Genomic DNA, 10,624 nt, shown 5'->3' with positions numbered 1-10,624 from the left:
TTGGGAGGACTCCGATTTAAGAAAATGGGGAGAGACGCGTCCTAATTTTGGACATTACTTTTTAGGGGGAAAACCTAGTCTTATACACGGAAAAATATGGTACTTACTAGGTGATAATCTCACAGAATTTAGCCAAGTAGATTTCCATAGGAATAGGCTGAAGAGCATCTTGGAATACATTTTAAAGAAAATAACTCATTTAAATATAGAGGTATAATTTGGTATTGCAAATTATTTGAGAGATCAGTAGACTCCCTCTAGTAGGGTGAATTTTTAGCAAACTGACTTCATGAAATCTCCTCTTGTATACCTTGACCTAACCCAATTCTTCCAACAGGCATTGCAGCCTTGTTCTAATCTGGTAATTTTCCTTTCTTGCCCTAATTTTGAACAATGCTGCATTTCCCAATTAATTTCTCTTTCTTTTCTTATACAGCATTCTTTTAATATTTTGTTTTGTTTAAATACTGAGGTTGGGTGTGCTTGTTAGGCTTCCAGAAGGCAAAAAGGAGCCTGCAGCTATTGCAAAATCATATATTCCCAGCCTGGTTGTTGCAAAGGAAGAGAGGCAAAGAACACAGAAGGGCTGTAATATTTTCTTTATTTAAAATATATCTAGGCTGCCATTCCAGGTACAGTAGTACCTTGGGTTAAGAACTTAATTCGTTTTGGAGGTCCGTTCTTAACCTGAAACTGTCTTAACCTGAGGTACCACTTTAGCTAATGGGGCCTCCCGCTGCTGCCGCCATGCGATTTCTGTTCTCATCCTGAAGCAAAGTTCTTAACCCGAAATACTATTTCTGGGTTAGCGGAGTCTGTAACCTGAAGTGTCTGTAACCCGAGGTACCACTGTATATTCTTCCCAAGGTGGCGTGGGCGATCATAAATGAGAACCTTTTGAGGATTAGGTTTTTGTTTTGTTTTTTACAGAACTATTCTGCCACCAGCCTTCCCCTTCCCTATGAATTGCTCAACCCTTTAACACTTTCTGTACCTAGTTCATACGTCCAGTTTTTTTCAGAGTTGCAAAATGCACACCATCCTGAAAGGCAGGTTGTATGTGGAGGGCAGACATTGCAATGATCTCCGGTGGGTGATGGGAACATATAGAGGTGGATTGTGGAAAGGTGCCTTCTCACTGGGCAGAGAGCAAGGTCTGCTCTCATCATCAATAGGAGTATAGCATCTAGATCAAGGGAAGTTATAGTGCCACTGTATTCTGCTCTGGTCAGACCTCACCTGGAGTACTGTGTCCAGTTCTGGGCACCACAGTTCAAGAAGGACACTGACAAACTAGAACGTGTCCAGAGGAGGGCAACCAAAATGGTCAAAGGCCTGGAAACGATGCCTTATGAGGAACGGCTAAGGGAGCTGGGCATGTTTAGCCTGGAGAAGAGGAGGTTAAGGGGTGATATGATAGCCATGTTCAAATATATAAAAGGATGTCACATAGAGGAGGGAGAAAGGTTGTTTTCTGCTGCTCCAGAGAAGCGGACACGGAGCAATGGATCCAAACTACAAGAAAGAAGATTCCACCTAAACATTAGGAAGAACTTCCTGACAGTAAGAGCTGTTCGACAGTGGAATTTGCTGCCAAGGAGTGTGGTGGAGTCTCCTTCTTTGGAGGTCTTTAAGCAGAGGCTTGACAACCATATGTCAGGAGTGCTCTGATGGTGTTTCCTGCTTGGCAGGGGGTTGGACTCGATGGCCCTTGTGGTCTCTTCCAACTCTATGATTCTATGATTCTATGATTCTATAAGAGTGCAGAACTTGACTTTTCCCCATTGGAGTGATGGCAACCTTTCATTTCTCTGGAAGGGCTGAAATTCATGGACATGACTGGAGTCTGAGTTAAACTGCTCCTTGCGGCTTGTGCTAGTCACTTGGACTCCTACAACTGGCCCTTATCTGTGTTGTGCTTTGCTGCTTTGATGCATGGCATACCATAGAAGACACTGTCTTAAGAGGGATGCCTTCTGTGCTGAAGAGCTCAACACTTGAGCCATAGACTGCTTTCTTTCTTGGACAGGGCAAAGCTTTTTTGTTCACACATGCATCTCAGCATGCCTGGTCCTGCAAGAAGGCCCTCCATCTGGGTTTGGCTTTGCTCTAGGACACCAACACCTAAAGAAAGGGCACCATTAATTGACAACAGTATCATTATGGCTTTTTATGTATTGTGGTATTTTATGTATTTTGCTGTTGCTTTATTTTATAATTTAAGTAACGGTTACTGCAATTGTTGAGAGTGAATTTTGTCTAATATTTGCTGATAGGTTGACATTTTTTCTTGTATACAATTATATTCTAATGGGTTATTAGATATTACTTTATTTGATAATGTTGTTTATTTTAAGTCATATATTTATTGTGATATTTGGATTGGATTATTATAAGATGTATGACCTTTGCTGTATATTATTGTTTCTTCGGCTTGTAAACTGCTTTGTATATAGCAAGATAGAAAAGGCGGTATGCAAATTAAAAATGAAATGAAAACGAAACAATGAAGGGTGCAGCCTCAGTGTGTTCTGTGCTTTACAGAAACCCTCGTTTCGCACTCCCTTCCACTGGCCTCACCCTGGGCTCTGTGCGGGGGGGGGGGGGGGGGCGGGCCTGCCGGGTGTTCAGTATCTGCCGGTGTGCTTCGCATTGGCATCTGGTTGACTCCTGGGAGAAGAGATTGCTAGTTGGCTTGATCCAGCAGGGCTCTTGTGATAGTAATCCTAGAATGGTAGAGTTGGAAGGGACCCCAAGGGTCATCTAGTCCAACCCTCCGCAATGCAGGAATCTCCACTAGATCATGGATGGAATGGCGGTTCCTACAAAATAAAAGCACAAAATACATTGATGTTCAACAGTGAAAGGGGCTCCTTTGGGAAATTGTGGGCTCTCCTCAATAGCTGAGATTTCTGCATTGCAAGGGGCTGGACTGGATGACCCTTGGGGACCCCTTCCCACCTCTGCAATCCTGTGACAAAGAAAACAAGAGCACAGACTGGAAAACCAACCAACCATTCCCATCCTAGCAGTTGCTCAGGCCGAGATCCAAGCGTGCGTTGCCAGGCCCCTTCCCGTTGGCTTGGCCTTGCCCAGAACTTACTCGGAAGTAAGTGTCCAACGTCCGCAGGCTGCTCCGCCGTTCGCCTGCCTCGGCGCGGGCCAGAGAGGGCGCCCCCGACTCGCCGAAGGGCTTCGCCGGCTTTCCGGGGAGGAGCGAGGCATCTCGGCCGCTGTTCCGACCCCTCTTCCTCCGCCCAGGTAAGGCCAGGTGGAGCAGGTGGCCCGCCCGGCGCAGGTAGAGCCACAGGCGCCCTTTCCGCGAGGCGTCCCCGGAGGGAAGGCGGCCCCGGAGAAGGAGGCGGCGGCGGCGGCGCAGAGGGGGCGCCTTCGGGCGAGGGACGCGGCCCCCTTTGGCCGAGCCAGAGCGACGGCGGCGCCGCCGCCACAGGTCGCCGCTGCCGCCGCCTTTGTGCAGCCGCCGCCGTCTGCGGCAGGAAGGGAGGCGGCGGCAGACGGGGACCCCGCCCAGCGGCGGCGGCGAGCCCACCGCTGCCTGCCTGCCTGCCTGCCTGGCTCCCCGGCGGGCGGCGGCGGCGGCGGAGCTCCGTCCGCGCAGTAGCGCCGGGCCGCTCGGAGCCGGAGTGCCGCTCGCGTCCCCCGGAGCGAAGGCGCGCCATGCTGCGGTTCCTGCGCAGGACCTTCGGCCGGCGGTCGATGCAGCGCTACGGGCGAGCGGCCGGCGAAGGAGACGAGCGCGACGGGGCGCCCCGGGCGGCCTCGGCCGGAGCCCCGCTGGCCGCGCCCGGAGCCCCGCCGCCTCCGCACATCCAGGCGGCCGCGACGACGGGCGGCCGAGCGGCGCTGCAGTGTCGGGTGCAGCTGCTCGACGGCACCGAGGTCAGCGTGGAGCTGCCGGTGAGTGGGGCCGGGGGAAGGCGGGCCGGGGCTGCGGGACCTCGGGGGACCCGGTCAGCTCTCCCACGCTAGGATCCCCCCCTCCCGTGTCACCATCCCTCCCCGGGCTTGCCTTTCTTCCGCCACGTGAAATTGCAGTGTCTTTAAAACATGGCACCGGTTGCCTTCCTTTGCTTTTTTTTGTACCCCCGTGTATGCATTCAGACGTGCGGCTGGCGCCTTTCCGTAAAATTTGCGCGCCGGAAAAGCGTTCGCTCGCCGAGCGCCTTGGTCCCGCTGGCTGCCAGCGGCCTCCTCCCGCCTCCCTCCCCGGGCGAGGCTGGCAAACACGAGGGGGGCGCGCCGGGGACCGACGGCTCCTCCCCTCGCCCTCCGACTCCTTATCCCCGGAGGGATACCTGTTGCTCCCACCGCGCGGCGTGTTTCCACTTGCCCAGCCCCGTTTCCAGGCCCCTTAGCCGACGGCGCGGGCTCCCTCCCCGGGTCCACTCGTGTGAACAGCCGCCCGCAGCTGCATTTTGCAAACTTCCTCCTCCCACCCAAGGAGAGGCTCAGAGCCACCTATGGCTGGCGGGGGGGGGGGGAGAACAAACCTGTGGCGCTGCCTGGGCGTGGCTAAGGGAGGCGGGGGGGGGGTAGCTGCCCCCCAATCAATTTAAAAAAACAAAAATACATAGCAAACTGAGGTTCTGCCCTCCCTGCCCCTCCTGAGAAACCCCCTGGCTGCGCCCCTGGGAGCGGGTGCCTGTTTGTTTTCTCCTTGCCTTGCCTGAGGCAGGTGGGACCTGAGAGACCGGCCTCCTTTCATTTTCATCTTTGACTTGACAGGCGCATTTCGTTGCCCACTTGGCACTAATGAATTCCTGGCACTGGTGAAATTCTGCTACAAGTTGTGGTCATGACCCTCTTCCCCTGGCAGGGGCATAGCCAGACTTTATATGTGGGGAGGGGCAGAACCTCAGTTAAGTATTTTTATTGATTTACTTGATTTAATGGGGGGAAAGCTGCCCCCCCCCCCGTCCTCCCTTGGCTACTCCCCTGTCCCCAGGGAAGAGAGTTTTCTGACCCTTGGATCAAGAGCCTTTTGAGCTTTCACAATACCAGTTCTGCCTGTCCCTGGTTACCTGTGATTGGCCTGGCTCTAAGCAGAGGATTGCCCTCTCTGCAGCTGCTTCGCTTCAAGGCACCACACTGCCTTCCCTATAGGAAGAATCCTTTCCGGGGATGAGTGTCAGGTGGGGGTCAGACAAGCCCCCTCCCCTCCCCCTGTCCAAAATTGTTGCTTCTGCTTCCTGCAGGTGTTGCTCCCCACACTCCCTGTTTTTATGCTTCTTGGGTTCCTTGTGAAATTGCCTTTACAATGTGTTGAATTTCTAAAGTGCTGGATATTGTTTTTAAAGAAACATGTGAGCAACTGTAGCTTTGAAAGTATGGAATTGGCCGGATAAGCTACTGTTTGCTCTCAGTAAAAATAAAATAAAATGCAAATCAGATATGATATGATTTTAAAGCAATATGGAATGTAAGCAAGGTGAAACTTCTTTTAAACCCCCAAATCATCAGAATTCCATATGAATTTGTGTAGAGTCTGATTGTGCATTTTACTAATAATGACCTTGGAGTAAATATATGTGTGTGTGTTTAAGGTGGTTTGGACAGTGCTCAAATACACCAGATTACCAGTGTAATAGGCATTAGTCTTGCATGAAAATACACTCCAGAAATCATGTGAGAGATCTGTGTGTTTAATCTCCATACAGCAGGTCACTTATTTGTATATCAGAACAAGCAGGTGACCTGTTTGATGGAGATTTTAACACAAAGATCTCTCATATGATTTCTGATGCGTCTGTATATCCAGAAATTGTGAGACTTCTGTGTTAAATATCAGTACCTTGAAAGCACATACGATGCTAGTTCTGCTGCATATAGTATTTCTGCTCTGATCATAGTATTTGTGCTTAGATTCCTAGGCTGGTTATTTTAAATAGGTCTGCCATGATTAGTTCTGATACTCAGGAGGCAATATGTTCTTCTAAAGCAGGGCAAATGGTCCCAAAGGAGTGATTATGGGGCAGAGGGCCCAGAAATAATTTACTAGAGGGAATGCAAAACAGATGTATGGTTACACGCCCTCCAATGTTTCTCTGATGAAAGTAAGGTAAAGGTAAAGGTACCCCTGCCCGTACGGGCCAGTCTTGACAGACTCTAGGGTTGTGCGCTCATCTTACTCTATAGGCCGGGGGCCAGCGCTGTCTGCAGACACTTCCGGGTCACGTGGCCAGCGTGACAAAGCTGCTCTGGCGAGCCAGCGCAGCACATGGAAACGCCGTTTACCTTCCCGCTGGTAAGCGGTCCCTATTTATCTACTTGCACCCGGAGGTGCTTTCGAACTGCTAGGTTGGCAGGCGCTGGGACTGAACGACGGGAGCGCACCCCGCCGCGGGGATTCGAACCGCCGACCTTTCGATCGGCAGGTCCTAGGTGCTGAGGTTTTACCCACAGTGCCACCCGCGTCCCTGATGAAAGATTATTCCATAATAAAAATTTCCCCTATCTACTTTGTCCCCCCCCTACTTTGTCCCCCCCATTTTTTTATTCAGTTTATAACACAACTAAACAACACAAACAGAAAAAACAAACAATACAAACAAATTCTTATCCTTATTTTTTCTAAACATTGTTAGGTGGGCTTCGCCAAGTCCCCAATCCCCCATCCACTTTCGGCAACTTATCTCCTTAGCTTGGAGATAACTCCATACCTTCCAACATTTCTCTGATGGAAATAGGGATGTCCTAAGGAAAGGAGGGCCATTCTGGGATCAAATCAGAAACTGGGGCGGCTTCTGTAAAACCTAGATTGTTGCTGGAAAATAGGGACACTTGGAGGGTCTGTGGTTATAGGATTTGGAACTTGCATTGGTTTGTTTTAAAAAGTTCTACCCCTCACCATAAAGGTTTCAAAGGCAGTTAACAAAATTAAAACTATCAGATCATTTTCAAACAAAAACTACAGTAATATGGGTAAAGGAATACAAAAAGCCATAAAGCGATGCTGAGGAATCTTTGTCCTGTGGGCCTGATCCTCCTCCTCCTCCTCTTCCCAGGCTCTTCTCCCTCCCACCCGCTCCCTGTGACCAACATGCACTGGTTGCAGATCACACCCTCCCCACTTCTCAGGTTTCTGCATGCCATAAACCACCCCTCCCCATATGAATCTGAGGCCCTTTTTTGCCTGTCTCCTCCATGCGAGGTCCAGAGGGTGGCAACATGAGAACGGGGCCTTTTCTGCAGTGGCTCCCTGCTTGTGGGATGCTCTTTCCAGGGAGGCTCACCTGGTACCTTCATTATACACCTTTAGGCACTAGGCAAAACCGTTTCTCTGTTTTTCTTTGGCTGATTGTGCATTCCATGGCCTTTTAAAGTGAGTTTGTGAGAAGTTATTGTTTGGTTATTACAATATGTATTTTTTGTGGTTTTATACTCTATACCACCCTGTGATCCTCGGATGAAGGGCAATATATAAATTTAATCAAGAAATAATAATAATAATAATAATAATAATAATAATAATAATGGCCCACCACTACTAATATCCTTTGCTCTAATCAGCTGGAGGGGAGGAGTTTCTTCCCCTTTTTGGTGTACTAGGAAGGAAGGTTTGAACCATGTACACAAGGATCAGGAAGAATTTTACTCTGCAATCTCACATTATCTGCTCACATCCAGTGGAGTGGAAGGTTTTTAGTCCCATCACAGGATGCTGTGTGTGATTGTATTTGAGTGTGACTGTGTGAATTTTGTCTTTGTGGGGGGGATGTGCATTTGTGTGTGTCCGATGTGTGTTTAACTGTTATTGTGTTGAGTGTTCAGGATGTGTGCCAGGGTTGATAGTGGTGTTCTTATCAGGTAGGGTTAGGTATTGAGCTTTGGTTGGGCCAAATGAATCAAGATAGGGTTACCATATTTCAAGAAGTAGATTCAGAAAACAAAAAGTTGTGATTTTTTTTTAGGAATCTCAGAGTTACTGAGCTTTTTTTAAGCAATCAACTTCAAAATCCTAGACATTTTGCAAATTTCCCCGGACACTATTTTCACTGTCTAGGAAGTTCTGGACATATGGCAACACTAGAATCAGGGTGATTTTGGAATCCCCCCCACTTCCAGGTTGAAGCACAATGTCTATACCCCCCCCAAACATCTGGGCTCCCACAAAGCCTCATATTGCTCTGCCACAGTTAATTTTGTTATTTTCTGTAATCTAAGCTTTCATACATATCACTGTTTCTCTACATCCACGGACATTGTAAGAACTGAGCCTTTTTTAAAAAAAAGTTCAAGCTCTATTTCATTGTTGCTCTTTTTAACCAACACAAAACTCAGAACTCTTCAGAACTCCACAGGCAACACCACAAGCATGTAATGCTGCAAGGCCTGTGAGACCTGTTGGAGGACACAATCAAGTGCTAGGAAGGAAAGCCAGTGGGATGCCGCAAAGTGTTTTTTAAAAATGTGCAGGCAAGAAAATACTCCTCAGCTGCCTCTTTATTATTTTTGAGTAAGAAAGAGTCAGTGACAAGTCCATGCCCCGACTCCAGATCATGGAGGAAAGTGAACCCCACTTACTTCTGCTGCAGCCCCACCCAGACCTATCTGTCTGCAGTTTGGCAGGCGTAATCCACTCTAGAGCCAATGCAAGAAGGGGGGGGGCAGGAAAGGACCCCTTTCCCTGCCATGGATGGAGCTTAGGGAAAGGGGGGAGGGTGCAGGGGTTCCCTGGCTGTCCGAGAGACATGAGAGATGAGGGCCCTGGAAGAATTGAGTTTAAGGGCATGAGGGGAAGGCCAGAGAGCGAGAAAGGGCAGCCAAGCCATTGCGCACGAACCCGGAACTTCAGAGGTTGGCGAGGTTGAAGTTCATTGACTGATCTTTGAAATAAGCAGGCATCCTTGGCTTCAGGCCTTTGTTTTTAGATGAATTGCTCAAAATATCCATTGATTTTATTTTTGCCCACTTTCTTGCATTTCATTTTACTGTGCAGCTATTTTTTAAAAATAAAAAAACCTATTATTTCCCTCTTCTCTGAAGTGCATAACCTCAAAAGGCTACTAGAAATTGTGCTTGCCTTTTAATGTAAAGGCAGTTTCCTCATCAGGCTTTTCAAGCCTTGATCTCACAATGCTTTCATGCTCTCTTCCTATGCTTTTACGTCTTTACAGTGCACTTTTTCAAAAGTGCTCTCTCTTCTTTCCAAATGGAGTGATGCACTCTCTAGCCTCTTGAAGCTAGAACTCCTCAGGGTGTTCCACGCCGAACGACACAGATTCTGACACGAATGTCCGTTCATCTGTTGCTGTGGAGCGATTGCCTATGGCGAGGAGGGTGTAAATGTAGCCATTAGTTCCCGTTGACCTGATCCCATGTGATTCACTGTTTTAGAGAGTAGTGAGAAGTGAGAGGAGCACTTGGAGCACAACCCTTCTCTCTGCCTCAGTGTCTGGGCCAGCTAAAAGCTTTCCGCTCTCTATCTCAAAAAATTAAAATTGCAAATCTGCCCCTTGCTCTAGCTATGAGAGAGACCCGCAAACTCCGATGAGTATTGCACTCCAAGTCTGAAAAAATATTCAGGGAACTTGTTGAATCATCTTACTCCCAAACCCACAATTGTTTCCCGTAGTTTCAGGAGGAAAGCCTTTGTGACATCAGCAGTCATGACAACACTTCCCACCTTCAGCTCAAGAGAAATGTTCATACCTAGCAACTAACACAGCAGAAGCAGGAGGAGGGAGGAGTTTTTGGTGTCTGCCTGTTAATTCTGTGAAGGGATTCCTCCCCCCCCAGCGCAAAAAAAGTCTAATGTAGCCACTGCACTGGACTAAAGCTGAATGCAACAGAAAGTAATAAGGAAGTGAAATGTGGGGTGTGAGAAGGCAACCGACGATAAAGGCAGGATTCAGAATTGTAGAGTTGGGAGGGGTCCAACCCCCAGCATTGCGGGAACCAGGAATCTTTGAGGGACAGAATAAAGGTGGATCAATGGCAGCTGCGCCTCGGATGTCGTCCCCAATGCACTGCATCCTCACAGCATTTGAGGAGCTTCACGTGAGTCTTTTGATGAAGAGCAGCTAACCACAAAGAAATCCTATTTTTAAAAAGTCATATAGACTGATACTACACAAGCTTGCTTCTCTACTTCATTGTTATGATTTCTTTATAAAGATATGTCCACATATTCTTAAAACCCACATTTCTGTTAATGAATTCATAGAATCATAGAATCATAGAACTGTAGAGTTGGAAGGGACCCTGAGGATCATCTAGTCCACCCCCCTGCAATGCAAGAATATGCAGCTGGTCCATACAGGGATTGAACCTGCAACCTTGAGTGTTAGCAGCACCATGGTCTAACCAACTGAGCTATCCAGGCTTAATTATATAGTATGATTTTGAAATACATCCAAACACCATCTTGCTATTTTGCTACTGAAAGAGCTGTTAGACGGTGGAACAGTCTCCCTCGAGGTTGTGGACTTTTCTTCACTGGAGGTTTGTAAGCAGAGGCTGGATGGTCCCCTGTTGTGGGTGCTTTAGTTGAGATTCCTGCATTGCAGAGGATTGGACGAGATGATCCTTGGGGTCCCTTCCAACGCTACAGTTCTATGAGTCTAACTCATAATTGTGGCCAGCCCTGAGCTTGCACCATTCA

The 10,624-nt window shown here is 48.3% G+C and overlaps 1 protein-coding gene across 6 annotated transcripts in view; it reads left to right on the top strand.

Annotated features, from left to right (window-relative positions):
• Nucleotides 1-3,523: 3,523 nt before the first annotated feature.
• EPB41L4B (erythrocyte membrane protein band 4.1 like 4B) overlaps nucleotides 3,524-10,624 on the top strand; it is a 132,751-nt gene continuing 125,650 nt past the window's right edge. For 4 of the 6 annotated variants that reach the window (XM_083407638.1, XM_083407636.1, XM_083407637.1 and 1 more), the window contains exon 1: nucleotides 3,538-3,918. In XM_083407638.1, the coding sequence (XP_083263764.1) occupies nucleotides 3,679-3,918 (240 nt within the window). In that variant the 5' untranslated portion in view covers nucleotides 3,538-3,678. Of the gene's footprint in view, nucleotides 3,919-9,673; nucleotides 9,816-10,624 lie in introns of those variants that run through there. The other 2 variants (XM_083407639.1, XM_083407640.1) reach the window with 2 other exon arrangements.

This window comes from Podarcis tiliguerta (genome assembly GCF_965153285.1).
Source record: "Podarcis tiliguerta genome assembly, chromosome: 13".
Lineage (NCBI taxonomy): Eukaryota > Metazoa > Chordata > Lepidosauria > Squamata > Lacertidae > Podarcis > Podarcis tiliguerta.
The sequence above is the reverse complement of the archived record's forward strand: the minus strand, read 5'-3'. Positions and strand labels throughout refer to the sequence as shown.